This window comes from Talpa europaea (assembly GCF_964194135.1).
Source record: "Talpa europaea genome assembly, chromosome: 1".
Taxonomy (NCBI): Eukaryota; Metazoa; Chordata; class Mammalia; order Eulipotyphla; family Talpidae; genus Talpa; species Talpa europaea.
Window position 1 is genome coordinate 33,951,458 of NC_140073.1, and position 24,993 is coordinate 33,976,450.

The 24,993-nt window shown below is 35.8% G+C and overlaps 1 protein-coding gene across 7 annotated transcripts in view; it reads right to left on the reverse strand.

Annotated features, from left to right (window-relative positions):
* SBF2 (SET binding factor 2) overlaps positions 1-24,993 on the reverse strand; it is a gene marked incomplete at both ends in the record, with an annotated part of 316,628 nt that overhangs the window by 186,815 nt on the left and 104,820 nt on the right. For all 7 annotated transcript variants that reach the window (XM_084251933.1, XM_084251932.1, XM_084251930.1 and 4 more), the window contains one exon: positions 8,657-8,794. In XM_084251933.1, the coding sequence (XP_084108059.1) occupies positions 8,657-8,794 (138 nt within the window). The remainder of the gene's footprint in view (positions 1-8,656; positions 8,795-24,993) is intronic.

Sequence of the window (24,993 nt, forward strand, 5' to 3'; positions counted from 1 at the left end):
CACTAGTTTTCAGTATGGAATTGAGTTTACCTTTAACCAAAAAAAAAAAAAAAAAAAAATCCCACCTATTTTCTCATTCAATATCTACTGGACGCTACAATATTCCAAAAGTAGGACAAATTCCATTTTAGCGTTGCTATATATTCACCCAGAAAGTTTCTTATTTTTAAGTGTCACATAGTTCGTAATTTTTTTTTAAAAAATATACTCTTAAGGCAACATCTTCCAAAGTATTTCCTGCTGGAAGATAGCAGATAAGATTCAGGGGAAAAAAAGTCCCAATCAAATAATTTTGGAAGCAATAATTTAAAGCCAAGTTTAAAAGGTTTACTTACTGCAGAATTTCTCAGACTTTGATGAGCAAATATTGCTTGTTCAATGCCAAGTGAATGGGAGACATTATAAAGTGATTCTCAAACATATTAGACTAATGAGTCCTGTTTATTACAGAATTTCTAGAAGACCTAGTGTTCTATGGGAAAGGCTGTGGTAATCTATTTTAGGGCTCAAAATGTGAATTTGATATATGTATGTTCAAATATAGTATATCCTTAAAGGTAAGGTAAATATAACTCTTATTTCATAAATGGTTTATTCTAGTTGATAACCAACTAATTCATTCATGTTCATATTTCATAAAGATTAGAAATGGACAAGGCTGCTAGAAGCCAGCGGTGCTACATAGCCCTTAGAAAATATTCAGTATACCTATGGTTTATTCTCACAAGTTAGGAATTTCTACTCTTGACCCATGAATCTCAAACTCAAGTGTGCATTAAATTCATGCAGGTCTTGTAAAAACAGATCTGTGTCTCACCTCCAAAGTCTCTAGGTGTAAAACAGTTTCACAAAAACATACACTTCTAACAAGTTCCTAAGTGATACTAATATTACTGGTCCAGAAACCATGCTCTTAGAATCACTGCTCTGGACTAATATTGTGGGGATGGGATCGATGGAGACATTTTATTTACACTCCACATTTGCTTAATCTGCCTATGGGGTTCACAACAATTCTCTCATCATCTCTGTGATCATTAATGATTTCAAATTTGTCAAAGTAACCATGCTTCATCATCATGGTGAGAAACTGGACAATGATTTTTGGAGCATATCTCAAAATACTAAAAATTAGGTTCACATAAGTTTAAGAACATTATTCTGTAAGCCATATAGTCAATGAACTCTCTTTTGAATATTCCTTTCCATTTGCTGTTTAATATTGGTAAAATATATATATACTTACATAATATTTATGTTTTATATATATAAAGGATAACACAAATCATTTTTAGACTAAACAAGTCCATTAATATTATTTGGTTAATTATAAGAACATAGACGTTAAATTTACCAATTCATAATTTAAGTAAATATGGTTCCCTGAAATTCCTAATGGAGGAATTTATATATTAGACACAAAGATCAAGATTTTAACTTTATTTTCTCAAAGAATAAATGTCAAAATCCTGTTTAATGATCACATAACATGGCATACTCAACATTCCATAAAGAAATATTTAGTTATAAACAAATAGCAAGCAATAAATTCTAGCAATGCATAGTCATCTAAAATCTTAACCCCTGGTGGTGCAAGGGGTTAAGACGCAACCTATGAAGTTATCTGCAGCTGCTGCAGCATGAGTTCAATCCCCAGCCTGCCAGGGAGCTATCCACATGGCACAGCAGATCTCTCCTGACTTGCCCACTACTCCTCTCAGCAGTGTATTTCAGTCAAATCTGCCTGTTCTGTTTCCCACTCTGTCTCTTGTGAATCCTCTCACCACCCCCACCTCTGTCCTGTACCCCATGCATAAATAAATCTTTTTTTAAAAAAGTATGCCTTATTCCCATGACTAGGAATAAGTCTATGGATTATAATTTGGGTGGAAACTCAAAATATACTCAGCAAAATTAAAATATAGCCATAAAATCAGATACTAATATGACAGAATAATAAAATATAATACCAGAAGGCACATATTTCATTTTACAAACTAGCAATCTCATGCCCAGAGAGATAAATGGACTTGCCAATGTCATACAGCTTATTAAAGGTGTAATGGGGACTAACAAGTCAAATCTAACTTCAAGCTACTTCTCTTTCTACCTTCTAAACTCATATATAATCTTTACAAGAAATAGGTATTAGTTCAAAGAAATCTTTTCGAAGTGATGACATATGAAAAGACAAATTGTAAGTCTGAAAAGATGTTCAGTCTTTCTTTTGGTCTTGAAGTATATGACAATACATAGTTCTCACTGACTCCCTTTTTAGTGAGACATCAAAATTTATGAAAAGGTATTTAACGTTAAAGAATATCGGGAACTTGTTCTCAAATTTTCTCCTATTGTTTGAATATTCCATAGCAAAGAAATAATATTAATCAACAGCTAATCAAATGAAAATTTTCCCTATAAAAAAATACATGTGAGGAACGTCAAGGGGACTTTTAAAATTCACATTCCATCTGTTAGACAATTCTCATTTTTAAAGAGGGGCAAGGGCAGAGACAGAACCCTTTAATAAAAAGCATAACCATCATTCATACAGTAAGGAGAATACAATGATCGAACAAACTCAGGATATAGAAGTCTCCCAATTTTTTATCTGTTTGAATTTTTATCTTTCACTACTCTCTCTTTGCTAAATAAGATTTAAGAATTAGTATCTCAAAAACTATCAAGTACAATGTTGATTACATTAGCAACATGCACAGTTCCCATACTTCTCTATTCATAAATTTCTACTTTAGTGAGGTAGATTATCATTCAACAAAACTCCTTTTGAGGGAATCAATATTAATCTTTCTAATTCATGAACATGGGATGTCTTTCCATTCATTTGCTTCTTCGTCAATGTTTTTCATCAGTGCCATATTTTTCAGAATAGAAATCCTTTACCTTTTTGGCAAACTTATTTCTAGGAATTTTATTCTTTTTGTGCAATTATAAATGGAATAATATCTACATTGCTTTCTAACAGTGTATTATTAGTGTAGAATCACAACTGATTTTGTTTCTTCTCGATCCTACAACTTTATATTTGTTTAATCATTCTAACAGCTTTTTTGTAGAGTTGAATTCTTTCAAACAGAGTTTTACTTCTTTTCTTATTTAGATACCTTGAATTTCTAAATTCTCTTCAGGTAGGAATTCCAGTCCTACTTTGCATAAATGTAGGAAAAGTGAGCATCTTTCATTTTTTTTAAAGATTTTATTTTTTTTTTAATATTTATTTATTTATTTATTTATTTATACAAGCACTGGGTACAGTCAGAAGCGCGGGAGGGTGAGAGAATTCACCAGAGCCAGAGCAGGGAGCAGAGCAGGCAGAAGGACCGAAGTACACTGCTGAGGGGAGCAGCAGGTGGCAGAGAGGTCTGCGTGCCATGTGGGACCCTCCTCCTGTGGCCGGGGAGCAGCCGGGGATTGAACCGGCGCTACAGAGGCTGCGGGCAGCTTCACAACCCAGAGCTCAACCGCTGCGCCACCGGGGAGGCCCGCATCTTTCATTTTTACTGGAGCTTAGAGATTAAGTTTTCATTTTTTCACCATTGATTATGTTAGTCATGGGCTTCTCATATATGGTCATCGTGTTGAGCTATATTTACTCTAGACACACTTTTTGAGACTTTTATTGTAAATGGATGTTGAATTTTGTGACATGCTTTTTTCTGTCTCTAGTAACATCGTATGATTTTTACCCTGCATTTTGCTATTTTGGCACGTCATAATGATTTTTGGATAATGAATAATGTTTGCATCCTTGGAATAAATTCCACTCGATCATGGCATATAATGCCATGATCTTTTAATCTTTTTTTTAATTAATTATTTATTTGTTTCTTTGTTTGTTTATACATGCACTGGGTACAGTCAGAAGCGCGGGAGGGTGAGAGAATTCACCAGAGCCAGAGCAGGGAGCAGACCAGGCAGAAGGCCCGAAGTACACTGCTGAGGGGAGCAGCGGGCAGCAGGAGAGGTTTGCGCGCCATGTGGGACCCTCCTCCGATGGCCGGGGAGCAGCCGGGGATCGAACCGGCGCTGCAGAGGCTGCGGGCAGCTTCGCAACCCAGCGCCCAACTGCTGCGCCACCGGGGAGGCCCGATCTTTTAATCTTTTAATGCACTATTAAATTCAGTTTGCTAATACTTTTTGAGGATTCTCACATCTATATTCATCAGGCATATTGACATAATTTTCTTTTCTCCTGGTTTCATTATTTGATTTGTTACCAGAGTAATGATCTTGAGTCTGGAAGTGTTACCTTGTATTTTGTGATAGTTTAAAAACCACTGATGTCAATTCTTCTTTAAGCATTTGGCAGAATTCTCCACGGAGTCATCTTGTCCTGAACTCATCTTTTGTAAGAGATTATTAACTACTCAATATCTTTACTAGAAAATGGATACTCTTAGTCTTCATTTCTTCTCTATTCAATCTTCATAGGCTGTATTTCTAGAAATGTATCCATTTCTTCTAGGTTTTCCAGTTAGTGGTGTGTAATTTTTCACAGCAATCTTTTATGATTCTTTCTATTTGTGTAGTACCAGTTCTAATATCTTCTTTTTCATTTCCACTTTTATTTATTTGAGTCCCCTCTGCTTTTGTGGCAAAGCTGACTAAATGTCAGTTCCCTTATCTTAAAAAAACTACTTAGTTTCATTTATATTTTCTATTGTCTTTTATTCTCTATTTCAGTTATTTCCATTCTAACCATGTTATTTCCTTCCTATACTAACACTGGGTTTAGTTTATTCTCTTTGTAATTATCAAAGGGTAAACTTAGATTGTTTACTTGAGATTTTTATTTCATAATGTAGGTATTTCTCTCTATAAACTTCCTGCTGAGACATGCTTATGCTTCATCCCATTAATTCTGGTATGTTGTATATTTGTTTTCATTTATTTCAAGATTTTTCAATTCTTCCTTTGGTTTCTTGTTTGACATTATGCTTATTCAGTAGCATGTTGTTTAGTCCCCACATACTTGTGAATTTTCCAGTTTCCTTCTCGTGACTGATTATAGTTTTATACCACTGTGGTCAGGAAGGATGCCTGATATGATTTCAGTCTTCTTAAGACTTGTGTGACCGGGGCCTCCCCGGTGGCGCAGCGGTTGAGCGCTGGGTTGCGAAACTGCCCGCGGCCTCTGCGAGTCCGGTTCGATCCCCGGCTGCTCCCCGGCCCCCGGAGGAGGGTCCCACATGGCGCGCAGACCTCTCCTGCCGCCCGCTGCTCCCCTCAGCAGTGTACTTTGGTCCTTCTGCCTGCTCTGCTCCCTGTTCTGGCTCTGGTGAATTCTCTCACCCTCCGTGCTTCTGACTGTACCCGGTGCATGTATAAACAAAACAAACAAACAAACCAGCAAACAAATAAACAAAGCATGCCTCTATTAAAAAAAATAATAATAAAATAAATTAAAAAAAAATAAATTATAAAAAAAAAAAAAGACTTGTGTGACCTAACACATGAACTATGATGACAAATGTACCAAGACTGCTTGTAAAGAATTCTGTTCCACTTGGACAGAACATTCTATACATGTCTTTCAGGTCCATATCTAACATAATACTTAAGTCCAATATTGATTTTCTTTATTGATTCTCTGTATGGATGATCTATTCATTATTGAATTTATTTAGTAGGGTACTAAAGTCCTCTGCCATTTTGTTGCTACTTTTCCCTTCAGATCTATTAACATTTGCCTTGTACTTTAGATGTTCTGACATTTGTGTAAAAATAGTTGTTATAGCCTTCTAACTGACCTCATTATTATTGTATGATCTTTGCCTCTTACACATTTGGCTTAAGAACTATTTTGTCTGATATAATACAGCTATTCTTGCTTCACTGATTTCCATTTGCAAGGACTATCTATTTCTAGCTCATCACTTTTAGTGTATATGTGCTCCTAAATCTCAAGTTATTGTCTTGCAGGTAGCATAGAGTTGGGTCTTGTTATTTATTTAATCCCTTCAGCTATTCCATTTCTTTTAATGGTAGAATTTATAGACCACTTATATGTAATTAAAGAAATGGATTGATATTGACTTACTATTACCATTTTATTATTTGTCTTCTGGCTATTTTGTACTTCCTTTGTTCTTTTGTTCTCTCTTGCTCATTTCCTTTGTGATTTGCTAATTTTCTGTAGTGTTATGCTTTGATTCCAATCTTCTCATCTTTTGTTTTCAGGCTACTGTGAGGCTTACATAAAATAATTTATATATATAACAGTCTATTTGAGTTGATAACAACTTAAGTTTGAACACATTCTAAAGCTTTTTTATCCCCCTCCCCCGCTTTCATTACCTGAAACAACTGATGTAGCAATTCACATCCCTTTGATCTGTGTATCTATTAACAAATTACTATCATAGTTATTTTCATGAAATTTGTCTTTTCATATTCATACCAACTTTATGCAATTAAATCACCACTTTTAGATTAAATTATTCTGAGCTTTGTCTTATATTTACCTGTACTAATGAGATTTATGCTGTCATATTTTTCTGTTACAAATAAGCACCCTTTCATTTCAGCTTAAAGAAGTTCAGTTAACCTTTCTTGGGGCTCCCTGGTGGCTGAGGAGTTGTTTCAGCACTATCACTGTTGAGTTTGATCCCCAGCCAGGTAGCTGACCCACATATGGCACAGCAGGCCTCTCCTGTATCACCCATAGCTCCCCTTAACAGTGTATTTCAGTACATCTGCCTGTCTTGCTCCCCACTCTGTCTCTAGTGAATCCTCTCACTCTCACCCCTGCACCTCTGACCTATACCCCAGTTCATCTATGCAGAAAAAAAAAAAGTTCTTATAATGCTGGTTCATACATGGTGAAGAACTCCAGTACACTTTACTTCTCTAGAAAATGCTATCTTTTATTCAATTCTAAAGGACAACTTTAACAGGTGGGGGTATTCTTGATTGGCAGGTTTTTTACTTTTATCAGATTGAATATATCATGTCACTCTTTCTTATCTACAACATTACTGAAAAATCTACTCATAGTTGTATAGGGGTTACCCTGTCCAAAAAGTTTTTCTCTTGCTGCTTTTAAGATAATCTTGACAATAATGTGATTCAGCATAGTTCTCCATAGATTGATATTAATTGCTGTTCACTAGGCTTCCTTAATCTGGATGTCTGTTTCTTTTCCCAAGGACAGAAAAATTTTTATTCCTGATTTCTTCATTTTTTATTCCTTATTTCTTCAAATAGGTTTCTGCCCCTTTCTCTTTCTCCCTTCTATTTTGGGATCTCTGTCTGAGATCCCAAATGAATACTGGTCTGCTTGAATTTCCATTAGTTTCTTAAGCTAAGTTTTCTATCCCCATTTACAACATAATCCCCACTTTCAAATAGAAACAATGGGTTATAATAGTCTGGCAGGTGTTAAATATTTGACATCAAACATTCTTTAGTTTGATTCCATAACCGAAAGTCTTCTGACTTTTGATACAGTTTCCCACAAAGATTTGACAAGAGAAAAGAATGTGTTGATAACACAGATAATGCATATTTTATTCTATGTAACCTTTTAAAATCACTAAAAATATTAGCATGCTAGTTTTAATACAGCAGTCTAATAAATTTGGATAATCAGAATGTGCCTTAAAAAGTGACTTGTCTCGGGCCTCCCCAGTGGCACAGTAGTTGAGCACTGGGCTGCAAAGCTGCCCGCAGCCTCTGCAGCGCCAGTTTGATCCCCGGCCACCGGCTAGTGTCCCACATGGCGCGCAGACCTCTCCTGCTGCACATGCTGCTCCCCTCAGCAGTGTATTTCGTCAGTCTGCCTGTTCTGTTCCCAGCTCTGGCTCTGGTGAATTCTCTTACTTCTGACTGTACCCAGTGCTTGTATGTACAAATAAATAAATAAATAAATAAATAAATAAATAAATAAATAAATAAATCTTAAAAAAAAAAAGAGCGACTTGTCTCCTCATGCAGAAAAAGCAAATGTCTATGTACAGAAAATTTAGATCTTAAGAGTTAAAGTAACCAAAGCAAAAAAAAGCTCCTTTGTGATAACATTTCATATTATCTGCAACTGGCCTCCTACTCTTCTCTCACTTAAGAAATTACATAAGTAGTCCAGAATATGGTGTCATAAATCCTTTTCTACATAAATCAGAAAAGGTATTTCTAGTTGTCTAAAATTAAGAACCTACTAATACTTAACAGCCATGTTAACTTCTGTAGTTCTGTGAATTTAAGTTCAATCATGTTGATGCTACCACCACTAAAAAAATGAGTTAACATTATGTGAGTGCCTGAAAAATATTAAGCATTGTTTTAAGTTATTTACCAAACATTAAATGATCTACAATCTATGAAAGACCTTTCAGAAGAAAAAAATGGCAAGAAAAATCACAGGTTCACTATTACAGGATACAAACATTTTTAGTAAACCAATTTATGGATATGGTATTCTTAGAAACATTCAGATTATAATCAAATTTTTTTAAAGAATAATTTAATTGGGACAGTAACTTTACCTTCTTGTTCTCTTCCCCAATATATAGTACATCTGTCTATTGAAATTAATACATACTATTCAAACCTAGTTTAACAAAAACAAATATGACATAGAAGAAAATTCATAAATGTTGTCATTGTGACTGCACATTAGTTCAAAAAATTGCTGTACCTGAAGATTGATCTCTGCCTCATAGAAAGTTAGGCATGAGCAGTAATGCCGATCGGAGTCAATATCTGTCAGGACCACCACAAAAAATGTTGGCTGCTTCCTCTCTCTGGACAGTTGCCACCCACCAGGCTGACAAAACTAAATGAGAAAGAAAAAAATCTGTCACATTTTAAATATACAATGAAAAGTTACCACTCACAAGTCTATGAAAAATATTAAATATTTCCTACTTTTAAAAAACTTTAGTTGATATGTAACCTCGGTACTGTTTTTTTTAAAAATATCAGGTACAATTCCACTCCTAGGTATTTATCCAAAGGACACAGAAACATCAATTCCAAAGAGCACCTGCACCCCTATGTTGATAGCAGCACTATTTACAATAGCTAGGCTTTGGAAACAACCCAAATGCCCAAAAATAGATGACTGGATCAAGAAGATGTGGTACATAAACACCATGGAATATTACTCAGCATTCAAAAAAGATAAATACATGCAATTTGCAGCAACATGGATGGCGCTGGAAGGGATCATGCTCAGCAAAATAAGCCAGAATGAAAAAGAAAAATACCGGATGGTCTCACTCACAGCAGGAATCTAGAAAACTTAAATAAGGGACCAGGAAAAAGAATAACTATAAGAAAGTAAAAATCAAAATCAACAAACAACTATGAACCAGAGACACTCTATAGGGGGTGGGGGGCGGGGAAAGGAGGATTGGGGTCAAAATAAGGGGGTTGCAATTGTATGGGGAATATAAAAATAAAATTAAAATAAAAAAAAATATCAGGTACAGACTCATAATGAAGAACATGTTCACTAATGTGCATGCATATTTTATGAGAAAAAACAAGGTTTTCCACAAATGTCAGTCATTTTGAGACACATGCATATGCAGGTACATAGCACAAAAATAAAGGGTCTTAACATTAGAACAAATAATTAAATACGTACATATCACTAATGAAAAATAGAAATTGTTAAAGTTTCTTCATTAACCTAAAATCTCCAGTTCAGTCCAATGAAAAAGATACCTTATTCATCAAGATTGACCACATTTTGAGCTATTAGACATTCTTTAAAAAGAATACAAATCAGGTCCTCCCTGGTGGCATAGCGGTTGAGCGCTGGGTTGTGAAGCTGCCCGCAGCCTCTGCAGCGCTGGTTCGATCCCTAGCTGCTCCCCGGCCACCAGAGGAGGGTCCCACATGGCTTGCAGACCTCTCATGCTGCCCGCTGCTCCCCTCAGCAGTGTACTTCGGTCCTTCTGCCTGCTCTGCTCCCCGCTCTGGCTCTGGTAAATTCTCTCACCCTCCCGCGCTTCTGACTGTACCCAGTGCTTGTATAAATAAATAAAAATAAATCTTTAAAAAAAAAAAAAAGAATACAAATCAGGGCCTCCCTGGTGGCACAAAGGGTTAAGACGCAACCTATGAAGCTATCAGCACCCACTGAGCACGAGTTTGATCCCCTGCCAGGGAGCTACCCACATGGCACAGAAGACCTCTCCTAACTCGCCTGTTGCTCCCCTCAGCAGTGTATTTCAGTAGATCTGTCTGCTCTGTCCCCCACTCTGTCTCTGGTGAATTCTCTCAGCAGACCTCTCCTGTCTTGCTGGCGGCGCCCCTCAGCAGTGCATGTCAGTAGATCTGCCTGTTCTGCTCCCCACTCTTGTCTCTGGTGACTCCTCTCAGCCCCCACAACTTTGGCTTACACCCCAGTTCTTAAATGCATAAATCTTAAAAAAAAAAAAAAGAGATAATCTGGAAATATATCTTTGAAAATAAATTAGGTCAAAAATTAATAACCTTTCAAAACAGAAAGCATCAGGCTAAAATGAGCTCACTGGTGAATTCTACTAAGCATTTAAGTAAGAAACATTACCATTCCATACATACAATCCCTACCAAAAGAAGGAAGCATAGGAAATATTTCCTTGATTCATTATATAAAGCCAGCATTGTCTTAACACCAAAAAAGAAATCCCAAGAAAATTACAGACCAATATCTTTCATGAACATATTTCAGGTATGTTTTAAAGAGGGCTCAACCCTGAGAAAGCAATTAATTACACTAAGAAGCTAAACAAGAAAAATTATGTGATCACATCAACAGATGGAATAAAAAAGCATATGAGATAATACAATAGTAAATTAAGAATAGGGCAAGTTCTTTAACTTGATAGAGAACATTTATCAAAAACCCCTGTAACTAAGCTCATGCTTAATAGTAAAACTGACTAGAAGTTCCCTTGCTAAGATCAGGAATAAGACAAGAATATCTCACCACAACTTTTCAAAACTGTGCTGGAATTTCTACCATGCAATTAGATGGAAAAAAAATGAGAAAAAAAATGTACAGCGATTGGGAAGGCAGAAATACAATTCTCTTGTTCATGGGTGACACGGCTATCTTTGTAGAAAAGATGAAAGGATTAACAATAAGCTTCTGGATAATATGTAATTATAGCAAGATTCAAGGGTATGAGGTTAATATACAAAAATCAACTGCTATCCTATGTCCCAACAATGAAGAATTGTTCTTATACAGACATATAAACAACTGACAAATATAAATAAAGCAGTAAAATGGGCAGACCAAAAATATACACTACATGGGACCCTGGGTCCTTAAGGAAATGTAACACAAGGAGAGAACAACTACCCAGAATTCAATCATAAAGTCACAGTGAGGTCATCTACTATCCTGCATACAATAAACATATTTTCCATAACAAAAACTCAAAGAAATGAAAAACTGAGAAAAGTCAAAGTGGTAACAGAATTCTGAAAAGCTAATTAAAGAGATATAACAAAATTCAGAAAAATAAGTGAATGATATGAGAAATAAAATTAAAGAGCAGATATTAAAGCTTTAAATAAGAAAATGATAATTACAGGATGTAAAAATAAAATCAGGAGAGATTAAAAATTCTGGAGAAAGCTATGGAAGCAGAAGAGACTAAATGGAGAATGGAATCAGTGACCCCAAAGATAATAATGCACAAAGGATCCAGGGGGTAGAAAAAAGATAAATACAAAGAAAAATAAATGCAAAAACACTTGAGAACTGTTTGACAACCTCAGGAAAGGTAACATAAGAATAACGGTTTAGAAAGGCCTCAGTGGTGGGTGTGGTGTGGTAACATACCTCTCTGAAGAGATGTAATCCTATACCTCTGAATCACAGAGAGTGATGTAAACCAATGCTACCTCAATTACAAAAAAAAAAAAAAAGAAAGAAAGAAAAATCTAACTTTAGAACTGAGGGAGCAATGGGTGGAGGTAGATTATGGTTATGGTAGAAGATTATGGGTGCTTTGGTGATAAGCATAGTATGGTAACATATATGAGAAGATGTATATTACATCATTAAAAAATAAAAATTTAAGAAAAACCCAATATACTAACTTCTGAAATGAAAGGTATCCTTCAACAAAATAACTTTTATAATCAAGTAGATTACTTAAATGAGCAAGTAGATATTTTGCTGCTTAAAACTCAAAAAAAGAACATGTGCCTACAATCTCAAAGGTTTTATGCACACAGATATAATGCATATACACGCTATAAAATTATAAGAGAACAACAAAAATGTACAGGAGGAAGTCAGGAAATGGGTATAGGCAGTCAGTTGGGAACAGGGTGCCCCAAGTAATAAGTCCATTTATTACCCTGATTGAAAAGCAATTGCAGACCAGGAGGCTGTTCCCTACCCCACCCCCCACTAAATTAAATTTAGTGGAACACCAACTGAAGCTGTTTTTGGAAAAGTAAAGTGGGAAAACTCAGTGAGTCTCAGTAGCCTAGGAGCCACCCTCAGGCCCAGCCAATCAGCAAGAGACACAATAAGGAGACACCCAACAGTCAAACCCCCACTTCGAGCCCACTGCACCCATATAAGCACCTGGTTCTCACTGCTTCAATGGCTACCCTCTCAGGACCCCTTTCCACTGGGAGAATTTTCTGTCCTTCCTATGTATCAATAAATCTCTTGCTTTTCAGTAACTCTGGTCTCCACGTTGAATTCTTTCCTCGTGAAAGACAAGAATCAAGGAAGAGCCCGCCTGGGCTTGGACTCAGAGCCTGCCCCTCAAAAACCCTGATTCAGTATTATGAATCTTTTGAATTATTTCTCAGAGTTGAGTATTATACAAATTTCTTTGACTAAGTCACTCTCAATATTTTCAAAGATCTCCAGCCATATTTATACATAAACAGCTCACTGACATACATTTTACTGAACTTAAAAATAAAGGTTTCCCTTTTTTAAAAAGCCTATAAGAAAATTACTTCTTCTAACAGAAAGTAATGAATATATAATATCCATAAGGAGAACATTTGAGTTTAAGTAGTAAGACCTCCTTTTCCCTGAAATGACCTCATTCCCCTAAATTTCTATTATAATAGGAATTCTATTATATTTTAATTTTAATAAAGTATTCACAGTAAAACTTTTGGGAAATTCCAAGAATTATTTTTTGGATTTATTAAGTACTTCTTCAAATTTAAATTTAATGTGACTACATTTTGATGTTATATTCTCAAATGAAATATACTAATATATTCATAAATACATAATGAAATTTCAAAAAAAATTTTTGAAAGGATGAAAAGAAATTACCCTAACTTCCAATTAAATGTCTAGTTTTCAAGATCAGTGTATCATAAGATTAAGTAGTAAAAGATTTTGGGATATCAGGAGATGATTTCACTGTTTTATAAAAAGTACTCCTCAAAGAATTTAGATGTAAAATATAACAATGCCATCTGATTCAATCATTTCAAATCTTTGTTGAGGAAATAATAAACAATGAGTGAGTGAACAATACAATTCCTGAACCTGAGCTCATGTCACATTTCTGAAAGGAATGTGAAGGAATGTTTAGACAGCTGGAAACAAGAGTAGTCTCTGAGAGATAGTAAGCAGAATAACCATTAAACAAACAGGATAAAAATCAAGATTTTGCTCTCCCCACTGTCATTATTGGCAAACAGGAAAAAAAAATGCTATCACAGGTGTAAACCCTAAACTATTTTATTGACTGTCATAACTGATTGGCTACATTTTGCAGGTCTTTTTCAAGTTGCCCAGCAAACATGCCTATCTGGAGTGCTATTATCAATGATCATGCCACGTAAGCTATACATCAGTGGATATCAACAACTTATGTTTTTTAATACTCCTTTCCACCTGACCCTTGCTATTTCACACAGACCATGCTCATGAAAATGTAGAAAAGTAAATATGGGGAATCCTTCTCAGGATCATATCTGTCTTTGTTCACCTCCACTTTTCTTTGAGGCCTTGGCATAACTTAGAGAGGAATGATACAGGTTGCAAAATTAAAACTGACAGTGCAAGACTACACACATTCATGCATTACAAATACCAACTTTACTTGCTTGTTTCTTTGATTGCCTCAATGTATGAAGGAGATCATTTACATTAGGCTAGCCATTTGCAAACAAAAGGTAAGTGCCAATAATCTCTCACATTTGTGAAACATTTTAAACACAATGTAGCTCACAAGACTCATTTCACAAATGGTGAAACCAAGGTTATGAGATGTTAATGTCATGCAGCTATTAATAGTATGTGACAAAGGTAGGACTTAAAGTCTTTGTATCTCTAGGAACTATGTCCTTTCACTTATGAATGTCTTCACATATCACCTAGGGACATCATTTTGTTAATATATATTCACAGTAGAAAAATTAGAAAAGACTGAAAATAAAAAAATTCCTTAAGATTCAACTTTTCCTTGTAATCATTTATTTCTGATACAGGTATTTCTTATGTAAAAAGGACATATTATGTATACAGTCACAAGTGCTATTTTCTCCATATGTATATTTACCTATGTAGTTACATAATTTTTTAAATTATTTTAAATAACTGAACATTATAGCATCATATAGGTATACATAAATACTACAACTTCATGAATCCCTTATTGTTGATTGTTTACAGTTTTTACAACTTTTTAAAATAACCAGTGCTGGGATGAGTGGTATTATATACATCTTTCCAGGCATGTCTCATTATTTTCTTAGGGAAGAACTAGTTTTGTAGAGTACCACTAAAATAAGCAAAAAAATGTTTAATTACTCTTGAATTCCTTTTTAAAGGTTAGGCAAACCAAAAATTATTTGGATTTCTATTCCAAAAAGAACAGGAGTGCTAACAAAGAACTGTTACAAACACTATACAGAACAAAGAAGAACTGATTTGTGAAATGAAAAATAACAAAATTTAGGAGACTAAATTCTGTTGCCAAGTCAGGCCTAACAATGTTAGGTATGTCACTATATTTCAGAGAGATTTTTTTAAATTTCAGATAAAACACAATATAGTCATAGGACTTTGTAAGAGAAGATTTAGAAAAATTCTCAAAAGTTTCATTATCATTAAATAATGTGATTCACAATTATGTACCTAATTCTAGTGGGTGACTCTTGATGGAGTATACTTTAGAAAGGTTATCCAAAGCAATGTGCCTTAAATGAAACCTAAGTAGTTCACCAATACTGCTTTTACATTCAAATACTTTATTATTTTTACACAATTCATTGTCCTTTTTAGTACAATAAAACTGCTATAACGTGTAAGTTAATATACGAGTCTGCCCAGAGAATCTAAGCAAATTGGCTGAACACTGCTTAAAGTTTAGTTATGTAAGCAAACATAAGAATGTGTAAAAATCAGCAGTTTTCTCTGATACCAGCAGTAAAATTTTTTAAAGGTCCTATTCGTAACCTTTTTTTTAAAATTTTTTAAAGGATTTATTTATTTATGCATACAAGAACTGGGGTACAGGCCAGAGGCATGGGGATGAGAGGATTCACAGGGACAGAGTGGGGAACAGAACAGACAGAATGACTGAAATACACTGCTGAGGGGAGCAGGAGGCGAGACAGGAGAGGTCTGCTGTGCCATGTGGGTTGCTCCCTGGCCAACTGGGCATCGAACTCATGCTGCAGTGGCTGTGGACAGCTTCATAGGTTGCGTCTCAATACCCTGAGCCATCAGGGAGGTCCCCCTATTCATAATGTTAACATGTTCTCAAAATACACAGAATGAGTTAACTGAGTCTCTTAAGTTTTAAAAATTTTGGCATATCAATCTCATGAACAGCCCTACATATAAAGCTTTAAAATGTTCAAGAAGCAAACACCAAAGAGAAATACGAACATTTGGAATAGCTTTTGAACATTCTAGTTTTAAAAAATACAAGTTCACATGATTTAAAAATTTAAAACAGGGGCCTCGGAGTGGAATTGCTGGATCATATGGAAGCTCTATGTTTAGTAGGTCCAGAAATCTCCACACAGCTTTCCACAGTGGTTGGACCAGTTTGCACTCCCACCAACAGTGCAGAAGATCAATTCCACAGAACACCTGCACCCCTATGTTTATAGCAGCACTGTTTACAATAGCTAAGCTTTGGAAACAACCCAAATGCCCAAAAATAGATGACTGGATCAAGAAGATGTGGTACATATATACCATGGAATATTACTCAGCATTCAAAAAATATAAACACATGCAATTTGCTGCAACATGGATGGCGCTGGAAGGGATCATGCTCAGCGAAATAAGCCAAAAAGAAAAAGAAAAATACCGGATGGTCTCACTCATAGCAGGAATCTAGAAAACTTAAATAAGGGACCAGGAAAATGAATAACTATAAGAAAGTGAAAATCAAAATCAACAAAAAACTATGAACCAGAGACACTTTTAGGGGGGCGGGGGCGGGAGGGGAGGGATTGGGGTCAGAATGGGGGGCTGCAATTGTATGGGGAATATAACAATAAAATTTATAAAAAAAAAAAATAAAAGCTGAAAGATAAAATACAAAAAAAGAAAAAAAGAAAAAGAGGGCCTAAAAAAAAAAATAAAATAAAATAAAACAGGGGCCTCTCTGGCGGCGCAAGAGGTTAAGACAAAAAAATTTAAGCAATTCCAAGATAGAGCACAAAAACAAAGTTATCAATGGTCTCCAGTTAAGTATTCAAATATAACAAATGTGTATATTTCCAAGACCTCCTGCATGCTCTTTAAAATTCCAACAACAAAAACTACAATTATTAAAGTAAGGTGAAAGGAGTTAACAACAGGTTTAAAATGTTAACAAGATTTTGACACTGGAAAACTGGTTTACACTACAAATTTCTGGAAGAGATAAGGAATGAGAAGTAACAGGTAAATATGGATGTGAACAAATAACGAAGAAACAAAACAAACAAAAAGAACTCAAACTTGTCTGGACTCTAGCCACAACATGGTGGGATAGAGATATTTAGATGATCCTCTCCCCTAAGCAAAAACAAAAAGAAACAAACAAAAAACTAAAATCTGCTCCCGGGAAATTTCAAAAGTTCATTTCCAAAAACGGGGAACATTCCCATGGAAATTTTACTTTAAAGTCAGCATTTTGCTCTAGGGAATGAGTGCAGGCAATTAAGGGGAGTTATATCAAGGTCAGGGGCACCATTCAAGTCAGTGAAATAGGCTAGGGGCATGCCATGGAAAGCACAGAGTACACACAGGGCATAGTGAAATCTTTCCAGTGAGACTTGAAAGGGTAGTGCAGTCAATTGCACACACAGGCAGGGGCCTGTGGGATGGTCCCTGAGAGTCTGATAGCTGACAGCACAGGTCCCCTAACCCTTCCCAGCAGGGAGCTCATAGAGAAGAGCACAGCAGTCTATGTTCCTTGCAGGGTGGCCATTGCCTGGAGCACTAAACCAGCATCCTCTGCTGAGGGCCTAAGCCCCAAAGAATGTACCCCCACAGTTCGAAGAGAGCAAGTAAGTGGATCTGGGAAGTTTTGATCCCTAAAGCAGTGAATGGGGAATGCTCTGAGAAAAGAGAAAAGGGGGCAGAGCTGACTTTGCTATGTGTAGCAACCCTCACTCCCAAACAGGACTGACACCAAGTCTCTAGGCCCAGCACCCTCTTTCTTCTATACTTGCCACCAAGTTAAACAAAGAAAAGCAATAAAACTAAAGCCACAGTGTCCTAACCAGCAAAAAAGCAATAGGGCAACATAAATGCTAGGAAACAAAGAATATCTGAATATAAGATGGAAAAAATAAAGAAGCCCACAGACATACAGTACACAGAATTAAAGAACCTAACAAATACTTCAGAATAATAATTTTTTAAATAATAACTGATATACTGGAAGGACAGTTAAACACTCTAGGGCAGATGCAGGTTCTCAGAAAAGAGATCCAGGAACACAAAGTTCCTCACTAAACAGACTGAAGATATTAGGAGAACAGAAAAAGAGATGCTGAATGAAATGAGAACAAATATGGAAAGCTTATTAAATAGATTTAAGGTGGCAGAAGAGAGAATTGCAGAAATAGAAAAAATAACTGTACAAATTACCCAAGTGAAGAGGAGAAATAAGATTTAGGAAAAATGAAGAAACTCTGCAAGAAATACCAGATTCCATTAGAAGAGGAAATACAAGGATAATGTATATACCAGGAGGTGGAGAGAGACAAGAAAGGACCAGAGACCCTGTTCAAAAAATAACAGCTGAACTTCTCAAACCTAAGGAAAGGAGTAAATATGATTATTCAAAGCATAAAGAACACCAAAATATCCTTTTTCCCTAAGTTATGTTTATTGAAGTAAAGTAGGCTTACATCTTTGTATCTGCTTTAGAGTTTTAAGTTCAAATCTCTACAAATATATATTTTCACATCCTGCCCACCTCTAGTGCCCCTATAATCCTCCACCATCTACCTTTAGTTCCCTTCCCTTTCTTACTTCCACCCCATCACCCTCCCTCTCTGGGTGCCTGTTTTAAAGTCAGATAATAAAAGTTTATTACTGGCTCAATTTTGACAGATGCTTTATTATGTTTCTCTAAATTCCACTTATAAGTGAGACCATCCAGTATTTGACTTCTGATAATTTTGATTAGCATTATACTCTCCAGTTCCCCCATGTAAGAAAAAAAAGTGTGTTAGAAGACTCAACATATTAAAGTTGTCAATTTTCACCAAAATAACTCTTCGATTTAAAGCAATACCAGGGGCCTCCCTGGTGGCACAAGGGGTTAAGACGAAGAACTATGAAGCTATCTGCAGCCACTGCAGCAAGAGTTCGATCCTGGCCAGGGAGCTGACCCACATGACACAGCAGATCTCTCCTGTCTCGCCCGCTGCTCCCCTCAGCAATGTATTTCAATCCATCAGCCTGTTCTGCTCCCCACTCTGTTTCTGGTGAATTCTCTCACTCCCCACACCTCTGGCCTGTACCCCAGTTTTTGTATGCATAAATAAATAAATCTTTTTTTTAAAAAAAAAAAGCAATACCAATCAAAATCCACGCAGGGCATTTTTTTATTTATATATTTTTACATTATTGTTCATTTTTGTACAATGTTTGATTTCTCCTCTCAGGTGTAGTCCCCATAAAATTACCACAACCAAGACACCTGTGAACCATCACCGTAGATTCTTGTGCTCTTCCCTCCCATTTTGATCCCTCTCCCTCTCCTGCTGAATGTCTCTGATTTATAGTTTGACAACAGGGTATTTTTTTTTAAGATTTATTTATGCATACAAGAACTGGAGTACAGGCCAGAGGTGTGGTGGGGGAGGAGGGCTGAGAAGATTCACCAGAGACAGAGCAGGAAACAGAACAGTCAGATTGACTGAAATACACTGCTGAGAGGAGCAGCAGGTGAGTCAAGAGAGGTCAAGCAGGGTATTTTTTAAAAAGATACTGATGAGCTGATTCTTAAACATTATATGGTAAGACAAAAGTACTAGAATAGTTGAAAGAATTTCACGTAGGAAAATTAAGTTGAAGGACTCATACTACTATTTTTTATGACATAATATAAAGCTACAGTAATAGAATTTTATATTGATCAAGAAATAGAGTTGAAAAGAACAGAACAGGGCCTCCCCGGTGGCGCGGCAGTTGAGTGCTGGGTTGCAAAGCTGCCCGCAGCCTCTGCAGCGCTGGTTCGATCCCCGGCTACTGGAGGAGGGTCCCACATGGCGCGCAGACCTCTCCTGCCGCCTGCTGCTCCCCTCAGCAGTGTACTTCGGTCCTTCTGCCTGCTCTGCTCCCTGTTCTGGCTCTGGTGAATTCTCTCACCCTCCCGCGCTTCTGACTGTACCCAGTGCTCGTATAAATAAATAAATAAATCTTTAAAAAAAAAAGAAAGAAAAGAACAGAACAGTCTAAAAATAGACACATATAACACATAGACACAGCTGATCTCTGACAAAATTTCAAAAGCAGTTAAATTGAGAAAGAAGACTCTTTTTTATAACAAACAGTGCTGGAAAAACAGGTCATATAAATGGATGCAAAAAAGAAAAACAATCTCAGTTAAAGCTTATATCTTATTAACTTCAATTATGTTAACTCCAAATGGATCACAGATTGAAATATAAAACATAAAGCCATAAATTTTTTGAAATAAATCTTTATGACCAGGTGTCAGACAAAGCATTCTTGAGGAATAACACCAAAACCAGGATCCAGTAAAAATTTATAATTGGATTTCATCAAACTGAAATTTTCTGTCTCTAAGAAAGACAGTTAAGAAAATGAAAAGCCAAATTTTCAGGATATATATAAAGAAATCTCAAACAGTAAAAGGTGGGGAGCATTAGAAAATGGGTAAAGACTGAGATAGGAGTTTCTCCCAAGAAGATATACAAATGGCTAAAATACATGAAAAGACGCTCAACGTCATTAGTCATTAATGCAAATAAAATACATTATAAGATAGCATTTAACATCCTACATATATAGGAGATATATATCTTATATAGCTATATATTATGTGTATTTAATATATAATCAAAAAGACTGATAAAAGTGTTGGTAAGGGTATAGGAAAAAGGAACCCTCATACACTGTTGTAGAAAATGACAGTACAGCAGTTCAGCACAAGTTAGTTATCATATAACCCAGTAATTCCAACCCTAAGTAAATGCCCAAGAGAAATAATAACATGTCCAAACAAAACTTGTGAATGAATTTCATAGTACACACTTCATATGCCAGAAATTTACACCACCCAAATGCCCGCCAATAAGTGAATGAATAAACAAAGTTTGTCACATTCACACAATGGAATACTAAGTAATAAGGAACAGAGAGTTGATGCATGCAACAACTTGGATGAATATCAAATACATTCTAACCGAAGAAAGCAAGACCTAGAGATTATTTGATACATGATTCCATTTTATACAACCTTTTCATAAAAGATAAAAACTACAATAATGAACAAATGGTTCCCAGGGTTGAGGAGTAGAAGATGTAACAATAAAGGGATAGTGTGAATGTGTTTATTGGAGTGATGTATTGTTCTGTGTCTTAATGATAGTAGCAGTAACACAGATATAAATACTTTGAAATTCACAGAGCTGTGTGTGAAACAAAAAGATCAATTTCACTGTATAATAATTTAAACAATAAAAATGTTTTAAAGAATAATCAAGAAAATTCTTTTAATCTCATTACCATCTTTTGAGAGTAAAATAAAATAAACATAGTCAAACTGAAGTATTTAAAGCCAAATAAATAGGACTTTTTTCCAAGGGTCTCATAAAGATTACTTAGAGAACAAACGGAAGATGGTGTGGCGTCACAGTTTATGTTATGGTTTCCCTGGAAGCAGACTCTGAAGTCAGGGTTTCAGTACAAGTAATTTATTTTGGGAGATAATCTCAGGCAACTGTGGTAAAGGAGCAGGGAACAGAAGGCAGCTATGGTGAACATTAATGAGCAGGCTAAAGCTGTTGGCAACTGGAGTTCAACCACACTGAAAAATTATAAAGAGAGTGTAGGTCATGCATTAGACATCCCACTCCAGGGGCATGAGAGTGCAAGATTTTCCCAGTTTCTCTAAGACAGCAAGTGAAGCACAGAATCATAGCACAGACAGGCATAAAACTACTAGTCTACTTCTGGCCTGTCAATGAGCAGAGGGGAAGAGCAAGTTCCACAGGACAAAGAAAGATCTCAAGCGAAAAATCATAGGTGCTCGCAGGGACAAGAAATGTAAAATTGGATTTTTTTTTTTTTTAATTTGCAGGGCATGAGGAAAAATGAACAGGGCATTGGTAGTATTTGCTCTGGATAGGTTAAAGAGCAGGTAGACAGGAAACAAAACCCAAAAAACTGTTTCTGAAAAATTATAATAGAACATTTTACTTTTTATTCTTTTTAAATTTATTTTTTTACCACAAGCAAATATTATATTTTTAAAGCTACTGCAACCATCCAGCAAAGAAAATGATAGCAGCTGGGACTATGCTAATAGTGTCTGAATGGACAAAATTCATTACTTTGAAGGTGATATTAGTGGGTATGGGAGAGAAAGAGGAGAACTCATAATGAGATTTAGTTTTCTGAGATCTTATCAACTTTGAGTACTATAAAATGGGATCAATAATAGCACTCTCTTCATAGGGTTGTTGTAAATATGGAAGTGCTTAGAACAATGCCTAGCATGTATAAAAAATACTTGATAAAGACAATATAAAAAAGTAGGTTTTTATAATGCTGAATTATACTGAATGTATCTCCTATATTCCTCATGAAATCTAAATAATTATAGTTAATTTTCAAATTACTCAACTTCTTACTAAATTGAGCTTAAGAAACACCAAATTCTTTAACAATGAAAATCAGGAAAAGAATTAAGAGAGCAGGGCCTCCTCGGTGGCACAGCGGTTGAGCGCTGGGTTGCGAAGCTGCCCGCAGCCTCTGCAGCGCTGGTTCGATCCCCGGCTACTCCCGGGCCACTGGAGGAGGGTCCCACATGGTGTGCAGACCTCTCCTGCAGCCCGCTGCTCCCCTCAGCAGTATACCTCGGTCCTTCTGCCTGCTCTGCTCCCCGCTCTGGCTCTGGTTTATTCTCTCACCCTCCCGCGCTTCTGACTGTACCCAATGCTTGTATAAATAAATAAATAAATCTTTAAAAAAAAAAAAAAGAATTAAGAGAGCAACTAAAAGTAGCATGTGAACCTTGTTAGCATGCTGATTCGAGCATCAACTGGGAAAACATAGTGAAAGAGTAATACAATACAGACACACACACACACAAATGAAGAAATATTAAGACTGTTGACTAGTTGGTGTTATCAAGCCATTATTTTAATTTAAGTATGATAATGACGTTCTGATTAGTTTCAAAAACAAAGAGGCCTTATCTTTTAGACATACATACTGAAATATTTATGAATGACATAAATATTAAGTTGAAACATATGGAATTATCATTTTATAAATCAAAATAGATGAATATAAACAATTTCATATGGTCCAATTAAAATACCTGAGATTCATTTCAAAATAATCCGTCTGGGAGGTGTAGTGCTAGTGAGTGGATAGGAAAAAAGAAAGCCCTCCTGATAGAAATCATAAGTACTAGCAGTCAGGCATTAGCACAAGTACATAGAAATGGAAGGTACTGATAAAAATAAAAACTCAGAGCTAATGATTGTTGTAGTTGGATAATGAGTGCATGAGAGTCCACTGTACTCTACTTTGATGTTTTAATTTTTATTTTTTTACTGAATAGAATGGAGGAGAGAATCCTACCTTATGTAACTGTGCTCACCCATGCTTATTGGCTCTGTATGATATGTAGAAAATAACTGAAGTTTATATATTGAAATGATATCTAAAGTCATTATTATTCTTAGGAAAGCCCACTTATGAGAAATGATGGATCAACAAAAACACAACTAACCATATGGACTAGAGGAGAACTCAAATCAAAAGAAATGAGTTAGACTAAAAAAGGAAGAGAAAAAAAAAGTCATTTAAATTTTATGACGCTCACATGACTTCATATGACTGACTTCATTCTGCAGATTTCTCTCAAAAAGTTTATGATAGCTGTATATTCCTTGCACTACAATCTTTCACACCCTTTAATCAATACTTTAAATTACACTTAGATTGATTAAAAAATATTTGTTCCAAATTCTGTTTTCTAGATATAGATAGATGTACAGATGAAAGAGCACAGAAAATTTTTTAAAGGACATTAAGCATTCTAGTCTTTTTTTAAACACCACACACATAATCTTAACCCCATTTAAAAGATATTTCTTGCATATAATCAGGCAAATGTTATACATATAATATTATTTAATAAAATTTGCTAAAGATAGCCAATGTTAGTAAGGATATATTCATTCTTAGATATTTCTGGGAAGAGATTATTAAGAAATAACAGTTTAGGGGCCTTCCTGGTGGCGCAAGGAGTTGAGCACAGCACTGTGAAGCTGTCCACAGCCTCTGCAGCACAAGTTCCATCCCCAGCTGGCCAGGGAACTACCCACCTGGCACAGCAGACCTCTTCTGTCTCTCCTCAGCAGTGTATTTCAGTCAGTCTACCTGTTCTGTTCACACTCTGTCTCTGGTGAATCTCTCACCCCCTGCACCTTTGGCCTGTACCTCAGTTCTTGTATGCATAACTCTTTTTTTTTTTAAAAAAAGAAATAACATTTAAAAATTACAGAAAAATATATCAACATTTCCTTAATAATGTGAAGAACTTTTAATAATTATAGCTGTCAAACAACAGAAATAACTATCTCCTAGAAAATATGAACCCCTTACTCAACATATTATCAGATATACTGAAAAAGAGATCCACAAAGAAGGCTGAACCTGATAATCTTCATGGTCACTGTCAGCAGAGAAGAATTAAGTCTTGAATCTGATCGTAATTTAACTTATGCTTTTGGTGAAGTTGTCTAATTTCTCTAAACTTCAGTTTTTCTTGAAAATGAAATGCTTCATATTTTGCCAAAAAGATTAAATGATATAATGCATGCAAATTGTTTAGCATAGTACTTGGGTGTGGTAAGTGACTAACACACACTATTTTAGAGACTTTAGTCTGTCACAAGACTGGTAACTCAGCTATACAAGCAATCAACTATCACCCTCATTGCTACTTCTATTACTGTTATTGATAAGGTAATAGTAGGCAGTTGATGAATGGAACAGCGGAAACCTCTTGGCTTGAGATGTAAATGGTGGCACAGTGAAGGGAAGAGTTGGTCTTGTTGAGGACAGGATACAGATCCTACATGTCAGAATTTCCATAATCAATGGGAGCAATGATGGTGACCGTGGGGCTCATGGTAATGAATTCAACTATTTACAACTACTACTATGGGTCAAGCACTGAAAATATTATATGATAAAATCTCTGCCTTGTGGGGGTTTACTTGCAGCATTTCTGGTGATTCTGATTATGCACTGTAGTTATTTAAATACAAAGTAATTCAAGAAAAGAGCTCAACCTGACCAGGCAAGGGTGC